Raw genomic sequence first — 19,891 nt, forward strand, 5'->3', positions numbered from 1 at the left:
ACATGTGTGGCTAGTTAGGAGGCAGAGCCTGGCCTGCCCGACTGCTTGAGGACAGAGGGCCTGTGGGGATGGGATGTGAACTGTGGTCCTGCATGTTTCGGAGCTGGGAGCCCTCAGGCCTGGCCCAGCCCACGGGTTCTCAGGGGGCATCTTAAAACACACATTCCTAGGCCCACTTTGTACCAAAAGCATCACAATCTCCAGGCACAGGGCTGAGGCATCACATTGTCAGAATAAAACCCCAAGCAATTCTGATGACCAGACTGATCTCAAACTCACAGGCTTAGATTTCTAAGTTTCCTGATGAAGGGTATTACTTATGGGTGTGTTTGAAATGCTATATAGAAAGAGAAGGATAACTGGACCAAAAGAGAGTAGGGAATCACTCAAGTAGCTCATACGTTACAAAGTGAACTTATTTATCTATAGAGTACATTTCCTAGAGGTGCTTAAGGAATTTTAGAACATGTGCCACTGTCTTGTCTTTACAGCACCCCTTGATCGAGGCTGAGGCCTTCTGGATGAGTGAGCCACGGCAGGCTCACTGAAGATGTGCATATGCCACCTCCCACACCAGGAATGGCTCCTGGCCTGGGGATGCCCACAGGGGCCACCCTCTGCACACGCTTGCCTGGCTAACAGCAGTCTCCCCTCCCCCAGTGGGTGCATTTCCCCAGGTCTTTGCAGAGCCACAGAGTACCCAGTGACGCAGAGATGCCCACTCACAGTTCATCCAGGCAGTCCTCGGGCTGCTTCAGCCTGTGGCCGTGAAGAAGGTAGTCATACATCTCATGGTTCTGCACTCCAGGATAGGGAGTCATTCCCCGCGTAGCTATTTCCCACATGGTCACGCCGAACGCCCACTGAGAACAAAGCAACAACAAGTTGGGACGCAAGTCTTTCCACAAAGGCTGAATGGACTTTTTCATTGGGAAAGGTCATTTCTTTAAAACCCTGACGATGGTGCACAAAGCTGTCAGTTCTGTGTGAGACATGCTGCTCTCCCCACATAGCCATATCATGGGGTCAGAGTGCCACGGTTCGCCATTTCTATGAAAGCTGTTCTGGGAAACATAGTAAAGGCAGAAACAGCCACATCATACACTGAAACTCTGATTAATGCTCAGCTCCAGTGGTGTTGTGGGGTGTTTTCTTTTCCCAGTGTTGGGTCACGGGTATAATTACACAGCACCTTTCACATAGTATTTTGGTTCCAAAGAGCCACCAGATGAACTCATTCAACTTAATGTGCATATGAAATATCTTAATTGCAGGCAATATGTCACCCATTTGTAGCAAAGAAAAATGGGAATAAATTAAGGGCCTATGCAAAGCACAGATCTTCTGAATGTCAGAACACTTCACTAGAATCTACTTTCCACCTGAATTAAAGTATCTAGGAAAAAATAAAAGAGATCTGAACATGCTCTCAATCCTCAGTTTATGAAAGAGTAAAATTTCTTGCAACACCCCTGTTGGAAAAATAGAATAGCTTGGTTAGGGCCCTTGCTTCAGTCCCGTTGGGTGTGGTTTAGCACATCCATTGTAAGCAAATTGTGTGTGTGTGTGTGTGTGTGTGTGTGTGGTTAGTGCACATGTGTGCCAATGTATCTTTTTAGTTTTGCTGCTATTCTTGTGTGTGGGGGAGAGAGAGAGAGGTAGAGAGAGGTAGAGAGAGAGAGAGAGGTAGAGAGAGGTAGAGAGAGAGAGAGAGAGAGAGTTTTAGTGAATCAGGTGGGCAGGCGTCTGCCTTGGGCTTCCGCCCGGCACAGTTATGCTTTCCAACCTATGGCTCCAAGGACCTTTTGGCCAGTTACCTAGCTCATAGACCTGCGTGTGAGGGGTCTGGTGACCAAGCCTGGCGTGTTTAGGGTTTGTGAATGGGCTTGAGGGGTCTGTGGGCTCCGGACCCAGCTTTAGCTCAACAATCGGCCCAGTTGGTGCAGGATTACCAGCAGGTAAAAGAGCCCAACAACTAGTGTGGTAGCTTAGTTTTACAATTGGTGTCAAAAACAGGATTAAGAGCACTACAATTGGCGACGTGGGCAGAATTCTGACATTAGCCAGAGCCCCACAACCCCCTTAAGTCATGTCTTTCAGTGTGCCCCTGTCTTTGCAATGTGGGCCCCATATCAAAGCTCTGTACGTACCACGTCACTTTTACTTGTGTAGACTCGGTCTGCAAGACTCTCAATGGCGATCCATTTCACAGGCATTTTAGCAATGCGGCCTTGGCGGTAGTAATCACCACTGTAAATCTTCTTAGACAGGCCAAAGTCCGCAACACAGACAGTCATGTCATCTCGCAACCTATAGAAAGTGAATTCATGTCCTCAGTAACCTCAGAGGAAGAGCTTGAAATCTGCATCAGATGCAGATGAAACTTTCATGATAAGTGACCAAAAGAAGATAGAGAGACCCTATAAGCCTGTGAGGGTCCTGCTTTGGGAAGAATGACAGAGCAAGTGGAGGAAGCCAGAAGAATGATAGTCCTGCATCACTCTGGGGCACCTGTGCACAGTGGATGGAGACCCTGGAAGGAACACCTGCATGGAGGAGTAGAAAGAGCAGCAGCTCAAAACCAGGGCCTTCTGGTAGACTGGTCTAGTGCTCTGGCAGCCTTCCTGCCTGCGGTCTGGAGGCAGCACTGGCTCTGGGGACCAAGTAATCCTCCTGAGAAGCTGGGGAGGTGGGGAAGTACATCCAGTAAAAGACAGATGCTGTGCTTGATGCTAAGATGGCTAAGTGGGTGCTTGAGGAATTAATTGGAAAATTAAAGGGATAATATTATGTTTATAGCCCAAGGTATTAAAACAGATCCTAGACAAGGAGGAAGAGGAGGAGATCTGGAGGTAGGTGACAAACTTGTTCCTGTTTGCCTGATGTTGACTTTTAAAACTGAAAGTCCCATGTCCTGGGAAATCCCTCAGTCCAGGGCAAACTGGACAGCTGGTCACCCTATCTGGTGGTAAAAACATGAAGGAAATATAAAGGAAAAAAAAGGTTTCCATGATTCTCCCTCCATGGTAGAAAAAAGTATTTAAATTCAAAAAAATAACAAAGCCAAAACTCTTTTGGGGTTTTCAAAATGAGGTGAAAGAGTTACAGGCCAAGGGGTGGGATCGGCTAGGAGGAGTGACGGAAAGGCCATGATGTCACATTTCTGACTATGAAAAACATATGACAGCAATACATTTAAGGACCACTTCTTCTTTTCACCATAGTAAACATAAAGTCCAGAAATAGTGAGAACTTAAATCCAAAGTTCTTGTATGATAAGCCCTCGTCTGCTGTGAAAGGAAAGCTTGCGTGCATTCAAAGCACACAACTTCACAAGGAAGCATCATGAAGACTGAGGAATGCAACCTTTATGATTTTCATTACTGTCTTCATGATGAGCTGACTTACTAATGACTTTGGACCCATAACTCTAGGTCCAGAGCTAGGTGACTGCAGTGGGGAAGGATCACAAAGATCGTGCCTGCTCTTCTAGCCGAGTACAAGCGTGACCATAAAGAAGTAATCACAGGAGAAAGCTGTGGATGCCACCTGACTCTTGGAGGCAGAGGCAGTGACTCCCAAGGAAGACTCCAGCCAGCAACGAAACCAGGGCAGACACCCGCCCCTGCCCCCCGATTCCCCCTGACTGTTCCCTTGAGCCCCATCAGAGTGGGCCTCAGCGAGGAGAAAGGGGAGATTGCAAAAAATCTGTTGAGCCGAAGTGGGATGGCTGAATTCCCAGGAAGAGCAATACGTTCAGAGAACAATAAAATAGGGGTAGAATTAAACTTTCACTTGCTGGTAGCTGTTAACTTCCCTCTCAGTATCCCTTGTTCCTCTAATATAATTGATGTCCGGTTTTCTGTCAAGCTAGAAGAGATGACCCCAAGATCCCCAGGGTAGTTTTTGAGGTTTTTCTTGCTGAAGAGAATGAAGGCTGTCAGAGAAATTGCGACCACTGGATGATCCAGCCCCAAGCTGCCGCTGGCGCCAAGGAGCTGAGTTACCTAAGATCTTATCTGGAGTCAGAGAAAACACACACTTTCCTCGAACCTCCCCAAGGCTCCCCTTCCCTCACCTCTTAGCCCTATAAACCCCTTGCCTTCTGTTTCTCTTGTAAGACGGATCAGAGAAACACGGGCTCGCCTGTCTTCTCTCTTTGGCCAATTCCAATAAACCTTTGTCAATCTCCAAGCCCCGTTGTTTCAGTGTTTGATTTAGATGAGCATTGGGTACCTGAACCTGGAACTTTGGGGTCCTGGTAACAGTAATAGGCCATTTCCCTTCCCAATCACCAAAGATCAAACATCAGAAAGCCCAACCCCTTCCAGGATGGCCTGGGACTCTTACATGCAGTTTCGAGCAGCTAAATCACGATGAAGAAAATTCTTGTGGCTCAGATACTCCATTCCCAGGGCAATATCCACCATGAACTTCAACAGTATCTGCAGAGGGATATGCTGGGAGGTAGAGGAAACAAGAGAAAGACTCTTTTGTAAAAGGAAAACTTAGCAAATTATTTCCAGTTGAGGGGGAAATGCTGTTTTTATTTGTTAAGGTGTGGTGGCGAAACAAGAAAACAAATCTTCCATTTCCATATCACTAATATCACAAATAAGGTTTTTAAAAAGTAATAAACAAAACAACCCTAAAACTTGTTGGCAATATCACATTCTCTTCTCCCCTTCTTTAAAAGCATTTACAGTGAATGACATTGTGTTTCTTTTCACAAGTTATGAGGTCACATGCGATCCTCTACATCTTTCTGGGTAGTAACGGAACAGGACACCAGGCCATCCAGGAGAGGGGATGGGACCAGTCTGGCTTCAGTGGGGATGGGGTGTGTGGGGGGCAACTAAAATTTTGGAGGCAAAAAGCCCACCTGGTAAGAGCTGTTTCCAAAGAGGCACCTGTTTCTGCTATCATTTTACTTTGAAATGTTTGGAAAGATACTTTCCTTTTTCTGGACAGAAATTAGGATAGTCTTCACCCCTTATCACAAGACCAAAGTACCATAAGTATGTATTTGGGAATTTTCATTTTGTTTCTCTAGGGCCCTCCAGTAAGTTTCAACAGTCTAGTGTTTTCTCTATGCTGTAAAAACCAAACTAGCCTACTGTATTAGAACACCTGTCACTGTTAGAATTGGTCATGAGGAAGACATCTAAGGAAGATGTCCACATAGTAACTCATTATTCTAGTGTAGTCATGACCCTAAAGAAAAGGGTTTACCACAAGTTCCTGGCAATGGGCCCATCCCTGATATACTCTCCCCAAGGCACTGGATTTTTCACGGCTTATTCTCCATGGAACATAAGTTTTCTAAAACAGTATGCATGAAGACACTCATTTTTAGTGATTTATGTTTCCCAACCAAGATACAGTCAATTACATACTACATATATAAACAAAATAATTATTCTTACCCTTAAGTAATGAAGTTACTAAAAAAAAAAAAAAAAAGGGTAAACAAATCAGGCATGAAAGTTTCATGCCTTTGTTCTGTATATTTGAAGCATTTGGTTTTCTGGATGCTAATTTTCAGGAAAGGATTCTGGTCCTAAGAAATATCAAATCCTGCTGTCATTCATGAAGGTACAATGAGTATTAGGAACTATTCACTTGCACTATTTTTTCCTTGAACAATTATGTTATTCTTGGAGACTGTGACCAAAAGTCATTTAAAAAAATAATTGTGTGGTACAATTAATAAGTGAGTTCAGCAAGGCTGCAGGATACAGGATGGATAAAAAAAATTAATCGTATTTTTATACACTAGCAACGAACAATCTGAAAATGAAATTAAGAAAACGGTTTCATTTACAATAGAACTGAAATAAAATACTTAGAAATAAATTTAACAAGGGAGTGTAAAACATATTCTAAAAACTACAAACACTGAAAGAAATTAAAGAAGATCTAAATACATGGAAAGATACTCTGTGTTCATGGATTGGAGGATTTAATGTTGTTATGATGGCAATATTCCCCAAACTGATCTAACATAAATCCCTATCCAAATACTAGCTGGCTTCTTTGTAGAAATTGACAAGCTCATCTTAAAATTCATATGGAAACTCAAGAAACCTAGAATAGTCAAAACAAGCTTGAATAAAAACAAAGTTGGAGAACTCACACTTACTGATTTCAAAACTTACTACGAAGTGACTATAATTAAGACAGTGTGGTATTGGGATAAGGATAGAAATATAAATCAATAGAATAAATTGACAGTCCAGAAATAGATCCACATACAATCAATTGACTTTCTATAAGCATGTCAAGACCATAGACAATAGAGAAAAAACAGTCTTTTCAACAAATAGTTCTGGGACAAGTGAATAACCACATGTAAAAGAATGAAATTTGACCTCTCTCTCAAACCAGTTACAAAAATTAACTCAAATGATCAAAAGATAGATGAAAGACCTAGACGTAAGAGCCCAAACTATAACATTCTTAGAAGAAAACATAATGGTAAATCTTTGTGACTTTGGATTTGTCAATGGTTTCTTAGATATGATACCAAAAGCACAAGCAACCAAAGGAAAAAAAGATAAGCTGGACTTCATCAAAATTAAAAGCATTTGTGCTCAAAGGACACCATCAAGAAAGTGAAAAGAGATAATATTTGCAAATCATGTATCAGATAAGGGACTTACATCCAGAATATATACAGAACTATTACAAATCAATAATAAAAAGACAAATAATCCCATTAAAAAATGGGCAAAGGATAGAATACACATTTCTCCAAAGAAGATATACAAATGGCCAATAAGTGCATGAAAAGATGTTCAACATTATTAGTTGTGTTGACATATGTCAACACAAAAATTTGTGCACAAATATTATGAGTATTATTCATAAAAGCCCCCAAATGAACAACCCAAATGTCCATCAACGGATGAATAGATAAACAAAATGTGGTATATCTGTACAACAGAATATTTGGCCATTAAAAGGAGTGAAGTGCTGATACACGCGACAACATGGATGAACATTATGCTAACATTATGCTAAGTGAAAGAAGCTAGTCACAAAAGACTACAGATTTATATGATTCCATTGATATGAAATGTCCAAAATAGGCAAATATAGGGAGATTAAAGTAGGTTAATGGTTGCTTAGGGCTGGGAACAAGGCAGGGTAAAAGAGAAGAACATTATACAAAACATTATGCTAAGTAAAAGAAGCTAGTCAAAAGACTACGGATTTATATGATTCCATTTATGTGAAATGTCCAAAATAGGCAAAGATAGAGAGATTTAAGTAGGTTAATGGTTGCTTAGGGCTGGGAGCAAGCGGGGATACAAGGGATTAAGATGTGACAGCTAAAGGACATGGGGTTTGTTTGTTTTAGGTGATGAAAATGTTCTAAAATTGATTGTAGTGATGGTTGCACAACTCTGTGAATATACTAAAAACCACTGAATTGAACACCTTAATGTGAGAATTGTACATATTTGAATTATATCTCAATAAAGCTGTTACCCCCCCCCCACAAAAAAGCACTATTCCTGGAAGAGAGAGAGAGAGAGAAGAGACAGACAGGCTTCTCTCTTTTGTCTGCAGGGGCTGGTGTGTAAGGACGTCATGTCTGGAGGAGCTGCCGCTGTGTGCTGACTGTGTGGAGTGCCGGCTGCAGATGAAAAGCAGAAAGATGGAACAATTCCAGACACTTGGTCATGTTGTTGAGGACAGAACTGGCCAACTCTGGAGCTATGCTACCTCTGGGCTTTAGTGTGTGAGATACTGTATCTCCTTTTTCCAGGTCATTCTGAGTTGGGTTTTGTTTGATTACATGCTGGTGAATCATCCTACCTTTTACAAACCCCAACTCATCTTTCCTGCTATCACCCCTCCTCCCATCCTTCCACTGCTTTGCTTTTGCCACATGAGACAACGTGCTTTTCCTAAAATACATCTGTCCTCTCAGATTGCTCATTCTGATTTTGGCCATGTGCTTCTCTTAATTTTCCATTTTATTCCTTCTGCTCCTTTGAGGACAACCACAATGGTGCTGTGGAATATTTTTTAAATGTTTCCAGTCAGAATTGATTTCTTCCCTGAAGCTCCAGAGCAGGTTGCATGCATCTCTTCTTGATGCATGTGTCATCACAGCCTCCATAAGAACTTATGTCCTGCCATCTGTCTATCTGCTCTGCACACTCCAGGGATGCTGCTCACACAGACAGAATGGTACCGTGGGCCCTGCTAGAGAAGCTTGTTTACATGTCCTGAGACCTAGTCTTGGGTCACTCTAGCAGGAACAAAAGGTATTTATTCTCAGGGAATTGACTAAACAGGCAGCAAAGAAAAGATCTGAATAAAAGCTTGATTTTCCAGTTTGTCTATGTACTTTGTGTCTTCCATCTTTATCTGAGGCTACTAAGTATCAAAATAGGAAAATACATCCCTTTTTATATTTTAATACTTGGGAGTTATTTTCCATCACTGAAGATATACTTGTATTTTTGCACATAGAAACTATTCATTAGTCAGTAAAATGCTGTATATTTGTTCCCCTCACTTGTTATTTTGTTCAAAAGAATATAAGATCACAGCAGAACTTTTGGCAGGCATAGACAAGCTGATTCTAAAATTACTAAGGAAGGGCAGTGAAACTAGAATAGCTAAAACAATTCTGAGCAAGTAGAATAAAGTAGGAAGAATCGTATGACACAATTTTAAGACTTACAATAAAGTTACAGTAATCAAGACAATGTGGTAAGGGCAAAGGATGAGCACGTAGCTTAGTGGAACAACACAGAGAATTCAGAAATGCCAGTTGCTTTTTGACAAAGGTGCAAAAGCAATTCAATGGATTAAGGACAGTCTTTTCACAAATGCTATTGGTCACCTGTACGTAAAAAAAAAGTGAACCTTGAACTAAATCATAAACAAAAAATAACTAAAAAATACAAAAAATAACTCAAAATCAGTCATGCACTTAAATGTAACATGTAAAACCAGAAAATTTAGAAGAAAACAAAGGAAAAAAAATCTTTTTTTTTTTTTTTTTTTTTTTTTACCAAGGGTTAGGCAAAGAGTTTTTAGACATAACAGCAAAAGCAAGATTCATAAAAGAAGAAAAAAACTGAACAATTGGACTTTATCAAAATTTAAAATTGTTTGTTCATGTTAAGAAAATGCAGACAAGCTACAAACTGGGAAAACAATCTTTGCAAATCACATATCCAACAAAGAAATTCTACCTAGAATATATAAAAAGCTCTCCAACCTCAATGATAACAAAATCAACAACTCGATTAAAAAATGAACAAGACTTAGACACTCACCAAAGAGGATTTAAGGATAGCAAATAAGCACATGACAAGATGCTCAACATCCTTAATCCTTAGGGAAATGCAAATAAAAACCATTTTGAGATAGTACTACACATCTATCAGAACAGCCGAAAATAAATTAAAAAAAAAAACTACTAACAATATCATGTGCTATAAGAATGAGGAACAACCGAATTCTCATACACTGCTAGTGCAGATATAAAATGGTACGGCCGAAATAGAGTAAGGCTTGGCCTGTGAAATAAACTGACTCCATTTTCCCTGCAGAGAACACTTTCGTTATTTTCCATTCCTCACTCATGAGACTCCCCCCCCACCCCACCCCCAGGGCAAATGGTTACCCCATGGGCTGCCCTGATAAAATAGACTAAGAGAGTAAACAGATATTCACTGAGTTGCAAAATCCCTCCCTGAGGCTTGTTTACTGTAATTGTAAAAATTAAGTTATAGGTTAACCTTAAGACTCCTTTAGGAATTCCTGCATGCAGCAGGCGCACAAAGCTTCAAGATGACTGCTACAATGACCCTCCTGGGGGTGACAATGATGAACACCACCACCATCTTGGATCTACTGAGCAGGCGCAAGGACCAAAGCCCTAGCTGAGCATGAGCCCATGATGCAATCAGGAAGAACAGAACGGACCACCTCCAGTGACGCTGGCTTGTACCCTTTAACCCTTTCCCTATAAAAGACACTGAACAGGTCCTCTTGGGGGGCTAGCTTTACTGTTGCTACTCCCCTTATGCATAAGTCTATCTCCTCTTTTAATAAAGCGTTGCTTGCTTTATTGCTGGGTACATTGTTCATTTCTATGACTTTGGAACCCAAGAGCCAAATTCAGTCAATGGGGAAAATTGGAAAGCTTTGGGCACCAGAGAAGACCCCGTTTGCAAAAGGCAAGTGGTCACTGGGACTATTTTGCTCCCATGTCTCTGCTGCCGGTAAGTCTCTCCTGGTGTTCCTGGCCTAAATTCTGACAGGGCAATACTTTTACTCTCTTTCACTCTCCTTTCCCTGCTTTTCTTCCTCTTTAAAGTGGCTGCCAGACAACTACAGCTTAAACTCCTCTCACCCTGTGAGAAGCTGCTCCTTCTGGCCGGCAGCAGCTTGCCCTGACAGGTGACTAGCAGAGTGCAGGCCAGTCCTGCGCTGTGAAGATCTTGCTTGAGCAGGTTCCCCCTGATGGGAGATTCATGAGAGTGTGGGATTCATTCCCACGCTGTGCAGTGACTGGAAGTCTGGAAGCTGCTAAATCCTCTCTACCTTTCTCTGATTTTCTGAGCCCTCTCCTGCTGTTTGGTTGGATTGTATCTGCTACTATGTAGGTGCACCCTGGAGGGCTCCCAGCTATGCTTTGTTTCTCTGATATAAATCTAGTTGGTACTTCTTTGTGCCAACAACCGTGGGGAGAACTTCTTTTATCAATTACTGTGTCAGCGGATTAGGTTGGCCCTGCCGATTGGGACTAGGATAAAGTAGACCCCACTGCTCCTCTTTTCTCTTTGTTTGCTTTGTTAGACATTTAGTTGAGTACTGGTAATCTGAATAAACCTTCCAATCCTTGCACCAACTTTTGGACTTTCAAGTCATTTGTTTAGTGTGAGAGGGCAATCCGAGCCTGGTCTGTCAGTAACAGCCATTCTGGAAAACAGTTCAGCAGTTTCTTATAAACATTCCCTTAATATATGACCTAGCATCCTATTCCTGGATATTTACCCTAGAGAAATGAAGACTTCACACAAAAATCTGTGCATGAATTTTTATAGCATTCATGATTGCCAAAATCTGGAAGTAACCATTACGTCCCTCAGCAAGTGAATAGATAAACAAACTGTGATATATCCTTGTAATGGAACACTACCCAGCAATAAAAAAGAAACAAAGTATTGATATACTCAATAATTTGGCTGAATCTTAAAGGAATAATGCTGAGTGAAGAAAGCCAGTCTCCAAAGGTTATAAACTGTATGATTCCATTTATATGACATTCTCAAAAAGACAAAAGTATAGTGATAGAGAGCAGATCAGTGGTCACCATGGGTTAGCCAGGGGATATAAGGTGTTACTACAAAGGGGTAGCAGGAGGGAGTCTTTGTCAGGTGATGGGACTCTTCTGTATCCTGATTGTGATTATGGGTACATTAACCTATACATGTGTTAAAATTCATAGAACTATGTACCAAAAAGGAAAAAAAGGTTAATTTTACCATTTGATTGTTTTAAGTTTTTTAAAGAATATAAATGGTCCCTCTATTTCTCTTCTACAAAGATTCAAGAAAGACATCCAATATGATGCTCACTATATTTGCATACAGGTCCAGAAAAGGGAGGAGAGTTAAGCTTCACAAGTAAAGACAGACAATGTTTGGCTGTCAAATAGCCCTGTGTATTTTATTTTTTTACTACAGAATGCTCTCTTGTACAACACGATATGCACATCCTTCCCCAAAATTATCAGGAAAATCGTACAACATACAGAAAATTAAACACGAGTAAAACCACCCATCAATGTGAAACAGAATCCATTGAAGAAGATGAGGTGCAACCACTCACAGCGAACTGTCAGGGGGCTGCCCTGTCAGGGAGGGGTGCACATGGGGGCGAGGGTAATCAAGGCAGAGCTGAAGGCACAGGGTCTGCAGCCTGGGGGCAAGTCCTGCTTCTACCACTGCCCCTTCTGTTCCTCAGTTTCCTCACCTGAGATTCTATTAGTAATTAATTCCTGGGGTTGTTGTGCCATTAATGCATTAATACATGCAAAATACAGGCTGGCCTATGCTAATTGTTTGAGAAACATCAGCCACTGTGTCCTATGGGCATTGTGCATGTAGCGATCACAAGCCTCTGAGACACGTGGGTGTGGAATAAATGATGAGAGGGGAATGTCTGAAGTTGCCAACAATTGTGCTAAAGTGTTGGGAACTGCAGGTTACTTTTTCCTTCTTTTCCAGGCTTCTTATAAAGCTATCGCCTTTCTTTTTGGAAGAAAAAGAGAAAGAAAAAACTCAGCCATATCCATAAAGGTTCCCTACTTTGAACTAGGCCCTTCACCTCTTTGGAGGAGCCTCGGAGATTTTCTAATAGTTTCGTGATACGGCTGCAATTTCCTATCACTATGGTTAGTGCTTGTGCTGGTAAAGACTTGAGAGAAGCCACGTGGAAGGGAACAGGAATAAGTCTGGGCACGGGGACATAAGAGGAACTAGAAAAAAGAAAGAGGCTCATTCTCCTGTTCAGGTCGTTAGACCTTCCCTGGGAAGAACAGGGAAAAAAGAAAAAAAGAAAAAAAGAAAAAAGCAAAGCAAAAATACCCTCCCATACAGGGGTCGGCAGGACACAGAAAAGGAGGCTCCAGGATATGTGTCCCTAAACTGGGTTTCACGTTTTTGCCTGTTTGTTTCAATTGCCTTCCACAATATTAAATAAAGTCTGTTTCTGCAGATTTACCTGTCTCTTGGGATGAGGACTGGTGTTTTTTAAGTTGCCTTCTCCCCACGAAGCCCCACCGTCATCGTTTTTGCTGCCGCAGTTCACCGTAACTCCACCAGTCACCTGGGACCGATGGTCCACAAGCCAGAGGTTGTGGCACTGCAGTCTGCGGTCCTGTTTCTGTCTGGTTTCTCTGTGCTGTGGGGATGCAGGGCGGGGGGGCTGACCCTCTTATGGGCACTGGTGAGGGCAAGCATACTGGCCCACCAATTCCCAACACACCCTCTCAGTCTGAGGAGTAAGTCCAACCCCAGTGTCCCTGAAAAACAACTCCATGTGGCCTCCGTCTGGGAGCTGAAATGGATCCTGCATCCAGGGATTTCATATTGAACAAGCCAAAAAGAGAGGACTCCAAAAGGAGGAGTCTACTCTGAAAGCACGCAGGGCCCACACACCTTTTGGATGGAATGAGCCCTGTCCTGCTCCAGCTTCAGCCCAAAGACACACGATGACCTGGCAGAGTTGGGGAATGCACGTTCCTCTCCAGCATGCTCCTGCAGGCTAGAGGCCTCCAGATCATCAGGGGAATTAACATTCCGATCAATAAGACTAATCTCAGACTTTACACTCTACTCTGCAACTGCCAACATCTCTCAGATGACTGAATTGGGGAATTACCAGCCGCTGCCACCATAGTCACCCTGAGATTCTCCAGCTGTGCGCACCAACACAAACACACTCAATCTAGTTACCCCGACCCACCCTGCCATTGCGCCTCCACTGGCCTGCTGGGCAACTGGGCCCCTCTGCTTCCTGTGCCCATAGCAACCCTACCTCTTCCCCTTTACTATGAGGAACGAGTTGTCTGTGTCCTGTTGACCCCTCACCTACTAGCAGTGTCAGTTCCATGGGGCAGCAACTGCGTCTATCATGTTTCCTCCAGTGTCCCCAGAGCTCAGTGCCCAGCTCAGAGATGGCACTTGATTGAATGAACTAATGAACTTAATCAACCTTCCCTGTTTGAGTTTAAGAATTTGTGGGTGAGCCCTATGGCATCTCTTCACTTTGGGGAAATGACCAGGCTGACCCCAGGCCACTGTCACCCCAGGTCCATGGGTACAGGGGAGTGTGCAGAACTCCACTGTGTTGGTCATGCATAGGGGCATTTCTCCTCTATGGCTTGTCTGCAGAGCCAGTTGGAGTGGGTTTTTAGGGTCCCCAAGAAATTTTCCTGCACTTTCATCCAGTAGGCTTATCAGACCATAAAGTGAAAGCAGCAGAATTCTTTTCAGGAGTTAGGATGGTAAGGAAACAGGTATTTCTAATTGCACTCATCAGAGAGTGCAATTAAGCTGTTAATGGCAGCTAGGGGACAAAGGAGGGTTGTGTCAGAGATTGTGGAGGTGTAGACAGAGTGGTGCAGTTCCTTCCAAGGACCTGTGCTTTTTACAGCAGTGACTTAGGCAGTGTTAGCCTGGAGTGACTTCTGTCCTAATATGGGACAACAGTTGACAGAGGCCAGCCCCTCCCTGTGCCTGCATGTGTGTCCAGACCAGAACCCTACAGGATCACTGCCTTCTCTAACTGACAGAGAAGGCAAGTGGAGGGCAGAATGCGTGGACAACTTAGCCTGGCATGCAGTCAGGACACAACTCACACCTCCTGTTCATAGTCCACCCGTCTGTCTGCAGGAAACATGACAGGAGAGGTGGTTTTCATTTCAAATAAGGAGGCCCAGGAAATGAAGAACACAATATCCCTAACGACTATGATTCTCAAACTCTACAACCTTTGAAGTCAGTACTGGAAATGGACCCTAAAGAGGGCAAGCCTCTAATTCCAAGGTCCTAAATTTCATAACTGCCTCTACAGCTACGTTCCAAATCACCAGGGCTGCACAGTCCTCACAGCTGGTAAGTCAACAGAGGGAGCAAAATATCACACATTTTAAAGAACATCGGTTGTGCAGTCCTCTTGGCTCACCATAATTGACTTTAACTCATCTGAATAGATTAAGACTATGATAAAAAGTATTTATTCAGAAAAAATGAGCACACTTCTTCAAAGTACGGAACCTAGAAGCAGCTCTGTAAAGTTCCTTTTAGGAGAGCTGACTTTAATGACCTTCCCATTGCCCGTGAACATCTCTCTGTGAGCTCTAGGGAGTATCTGGCCATGAAGGGTGTGAAATGCAGGACAGTGAATCTGGTCCAACCCACTCCAGAGTCAAAGCCATGAGACTGCGTACTCAGTCAGCTTCTTCCTGCCATAAAGCAGTAATAACGACCCCCACCAGCAGACCTGTTGTGAGAACGGATACTATATTTCAACCCTCAGGTGCACAGTGAATGCTGCACAAAGGTCAATATCCTCTCCTTCACTTTCAAGGTTAGATGCTGGCACTGTCTGGCTCTGTCACGTAAGCCCTGAGAACCGTTCAGAGGCAATGCAAGTAGATTGTTACCTTTGGTCCTGTCTCCAATCGAGAATAAAGTAAGTAGGTATGCAGATCCCCGTATTTCATGAAGGGTAAAATCACCATAGGCTTTGGGATGCCTTGAGAGCTCATTTCTATACATACACCTGAAATTAAAAACAGAACCAGTTACAAAGAGCCTTTGTTATGTGTGACTACAAGAGCACTGGAGGACTACAGGCCAAATTGAAACCACGTGCTTCCAAGTTAACAGTTTAATAACATGAAAGCTCCTAACTGACACACTGTGTTCTAGCCATCTAGAAACCTAGGAGTTTTTTGTTAGACTGAGTCTAAGAGGTAGTGACCTCATTAGAACTCAAGGGCAAACTAGTTTTATGTGATAAATACCTAAGTGTAGGAAGAAGTCCATTGCAACCAAATGCTTAGAACTATTAAAAGAATTTTGAGGTCCTATTGGTAAAAATTCACGTCCCTAAATTTTAACAGATATATAAAGAGAAGCTGCAATACCATTTATCATGGAATTCTAGAAGTAGAGATCATCGCCTGACTTGAAGCTTGCAAAGTGCTTGCACTTTGTAGTGTAATTACAAAGTATAACTGTCTTCCTAGTCTGCTAAACCAACAGCTGCACATGAATAACAGTAATTTCTTTGACATATATTAGAGCCAAACATTAGCTTTCACATCTCTCTGCAATGTCAATCACATAAAACTTTGAATGATCCCAAAAGAATTTATCACGTATCAAGTCCCAGGACAGCAGGAGAAAAAAAAAAAAAAAAGGTCAGCAGAAAATTCAATTATTTCCAGGTTTTCCAGATTGCTCTTCTGACTTGGAATAGTGTCACTTATACAGCACCTACTTGACAGCTGGGTTTTTTTTGTATTTTTTAGCTAATAGAGTTGCAAAGCCAAAGTACGTTAAATCATATTCCATGAAATATGATTTAATATAATCACGTTTCATGAAGTGTTAAATCATTCTGTAAAACTTTCAATGTATCACAATCATAATAAATAAGGATTTTCGAGTAGATTAATAAATTATTCCTTAGAAATGATCTATGGAATTTGTCTACTTTTATAGCTTTACCCCACTGGTATCTGATTCATGAAAAACCTTAAATCAATAAAAATTATAACATGAGCAGCTCCTGTGTCTTGTCTTTGAGTAACTGGGACTATTTTAATTGAAAGTCTCCTAGAACTCTGTGGACACATTAACCATTCCTAAGCCCATCAGTGCCCAGGAAATGCAACCCCATTTTCACTATCAGCCTCAGAAAAAGTAATCATAAGGAGAGGCTTCTGGATGAAAAACCCAGTCTTATAAATGACTTTTGGGTTTTACAAAGTGTAAACTTATCTGGACCAGAGATTTTTTTCCTTTGGCACAGAGTGTATGAAGCGAGCTCCCTCGGCCACCCAATCCTGCCTTTCTCTGAGGTACCTAGCAGTCGGATGACATTCGGGTGGCTGAAGTCTTTCATGCATGCTGCCTCACTGAGAAAGTCCTCGATCTCTCGCTGGGAAAAGTTGTCCACTAAAGGAAAAGATGAAGAATGTTAGGCATGAATAATTTATGCAGTTAAGGGGAGGGGAGGGGACGGGCAATAGCAATGCTGTCACCTAAAACTAAAGTAAGGAAAAGGCAAAACTATAGGCACTGTAAACAGATGAGTGGTTGTCAGGGTAGGTGAGGGCTGAAGGGAGAGAAGAGAGGGACTAATAGGCAAAGCACAGTGGATTTTTAGGGCCATGAAACTATTCCGTATGAAACTGTAATGGTGGATACATAACATTATACATGTGTCACAACCCAGACACTGTACAACACCAAGAAGGAAACCCTAATATAAACTAAGGACTTCAGCTAATAATAATGTGTCAGTACTGGTTCATCAACTGTAAAAAATGTACCACACAAATAAAAGATGTTTGTAAAAGGGGAAATTGTAAGGGGGAGGTAACTCTCTGCACTTTCTGCCCAATTTTTCTGTAAACCTAAAACTGCTCTAAAAATTAAAGTCAATTAGTGAAGAAAAAAACCCCACAAAAACTAAAATCAATTCCAACTGATCTGTGGCAATTATCTTTGCTTTAAAAAAAAAACCCAAAAAACCACACCTCTTCCATTCTCCCTGCAAGTCTGGGTGCTCAATCACACTTCGTGAGCTGGATGCCCTTGCATACCACCAAGTTTTTGAAATTAAACCAATTTAAGAAAGACATTTAAAATTCTATTTTATGCTAAGTGAAATAAGCCGGTCCTAAAGGATAAATACTGTATGGTTCCACTTATATGAGGTAGCTAGAGTAGTAAATATCAGAGACAGAAAGTAGAATGGTGGTTGCAGGGGCTGGGGGAGGGGGAAATAGGCAGTTACTGTTTAATGAGTACAGAGTTTCAATTCTGCAGGATGAAAAGTTCTGGAGTGGGTAGTGGAGATGGTTCCACAACAATGTGAATGTGCTCAATGCCATTAAACTGTACACTTAAAAATGGTTAAGATGGTCAATTTTAAGTTATGTGTATTTTGCCACAATTAAAAACAAACAAACAAACAAAACATAAAGCCAGGCTTGCCTTAGGGACTTCGGTTAAACGGGGTGTAACTGAAGATTGAAATCACATATGAGAGCAGTGAGCACGATGTCTGCACCGTCTCGTGGGCTTAAAATATGAGGGTACTTCAAAAAGTTCATAGAAAAATTAAACTAAAAGTACGACTCTTTCCATGAACCCCCCCCCTTTTTTTTTGGCCGCTGGTCACGTGGGTGGAAATGCCATCTTGTTCTGCCACTATCACCTGGTAATTTTATGCTAATGAAGAAGTCCAGCACAATCTTAGACAAGTCACCAAGACACTATAGATAGTTTTAGTATAGACATTCACAGATTCTAGAGTGTCCTAACTGGCATCTGCTACTATTTTTGTCAACACTGTAATTCGTTCTCTCCCACACTGCTGAGACAGAATAGTGATGGGACTCAGGGCCATCTCACCCCTGACTACAAAGGGCTGAGACAAATAGTTTCCCAACTACAGGAATCCAACTGCTGTGGATTCAGTTGTGTCCTCCAACGTTCATATATTAGAAGCTTAATTCTCACTTTACCTGCGGAGGGCGGGAAATCCTATTATGTAACTGAGAAGTGGGGTCCTGAAGTGGTGATTAAATTGTAGGACCATGCCAGTAGTGAATGGATTAATAATGGTGGTCAGGGGCATGGTTCTGAGGGCTTTAAAAGGAGGGCATGTGAGAGTCTCTCTCTGCTCTGCCATTCTCGCCATGTGACACCCTGCATTGCTGCAGAGTCACCTCACCAGATTGTGTCCCTGGACTTTGGACTTTGCAGCCTCTAGAACTGTAAGCAATAAATCTTGTTTTCTTATAAATTACCTCATTCCAGGTATTTTGTTACAAGCACAGAAATGGACTAATACACCAACCCATACTCAGATAAGGGGAAGGCCAACCATGTATCTCTTAAACAGTATCTTGCAGGAATGTGGGAGCAGGATGTTTATCCAAAGGAGAAGACCCAGCTGCAGGAACTGTACCCAACTGGCCTGTGCCAAGATGGACTCCAGTGCTGACATTTCACCGAATTTTTCCCTTATAATCACACCCAGGGGCGGAGACTTAACATGCTAATGAGACATGCGATGCATGAAGAAGCATGACCTCCAAGTGCACAGGCACCAAGAAACACCCCCTCTACATGCTTAAACATCACCCCTTTCCCACTTAAGCCCCTTTAAGATTCTCCCTGAACTTCCCCTTGTGGAGCCAGCTGAAGGACCCTCCCTTCCATGCTGTCTGCCTTGTGCCTGGGCACAAGATCAAATAAAGCCTTGCTTGAGCAGACTGATCGACCCTGTGTTAACTTCTATTACACCTGGAGTCAATGAACCCAGTTTGATAACCTGCCACACCAATGTGAACTTTCTAGAATGTAGCCTGCTCTGTTCCTCATTTGCTTAAGACTCTTAATAGTGCTGTACCCCTTATAGGATAAAAGCAGATTCTTTGCTACGACTTACAAGGCCCTTCCCTAGTTGCTGCAGGCTCTCTTTCCAGCTTGCCTGGAGTTTGTAGCTTCTGATAGCAGTTCCTCCTATGCCTTTGACCAAAGAATATTTCTCCTCTCTCTGGGAAACTTACTTTTCAGGCAGCCCACAGATTCCTGAGGGCCATGCAACCATCCTCAAATGAGAAAGTGGTCCACCAAGGTAGATCAGATGACCACCAAGCTAATCCCTGGGTTCAGACACTGCCACCACATCGGCCCTGCTTTAGAAATTACTTTGGAGTTCTTAGCTCTGCTAGATTATAGAGAAAGAGAGAGAGAGAGAGGAAGAGATAGTAAACGTAACAGGCATTATTGCCTTGAATGTAAAGAATATGTATGAAGAGCTCATTATGATAACTTCCATTTGGTGACCAGTATTCTTCACTACCTCTGACCCATCAGTGGCAGAGATCATGACTTATGAATGCCATCACTGGCCTCATGGAGCACCTGACAGTGAAGTAACTGCCCAGAAGAATGGCTTTAATCATCAGTAACTCACACTTCATGGTCTTCACTGCCACTTTCTGAGAGGTTCCATCTTGCTGCTTAAGATTTCCTTCCATTACAGACCCAAATTCTCCTGTAAAGTAAAACAACATCTATATGGACACTGTGCAAAATCACCC

The 19,891-nt window shown here is 42.4% G+C and overlaps 1 protein-coding gene across 1 annotated transcript in view; it reads right to left on the reverse strand.

Moving 5' to 3' along the window:
* MERTK (MER proto-oncogene, tyrosine kinase) overlaps nt 1-19,891 on the reverse strand; it is a 92,177-nt gene that overhangs the window by 5,744 nt on the left and 66,542 nt on the right. Inside the window, exons 15-20 of the mRNA XM_063077814.1 lie at nt 19,765-19,845; nt 16,635-16,727; nt 15,206-15,324; nt 4,351-4,460; nt 2,151-2,310; nt 727-863 (exon numbers count right to left, since the gene is read on the reverse strand). Of these exons, the coding sequence (XP_062933884.1) occupies nt 727-863; nt 2,151-2,310; nt 4,351-4,460; nt 15,206-15,324; nt 16,635-16,727; nt 19,765-19,845 (700 nt within the window). The remainder of the gene's footprint in view (nt 1-726; nt 864-2,150; nt 2,311-4,350; nt 4,461-15,205; nt 15,325-16,634; nt 16,728-19,764; nt 19,846-19,891) is intronic.

The sequence above is a fragment of the Cynocephalus volans genome, chromosome 14 (assembly GCF_027409185.1).
Source record: "Cynocephalus volans isolate mCynVol1 chromosome 14, mCynVol1.pri, whole genome shotgun sequence".
Classification (NCBI taxonomy): Eukaryota; Metazoa; Chordata; class Mammalia; order Dermoptera; family Cynocephalidae; genus Cynocephalus; species Cynocephalus volans.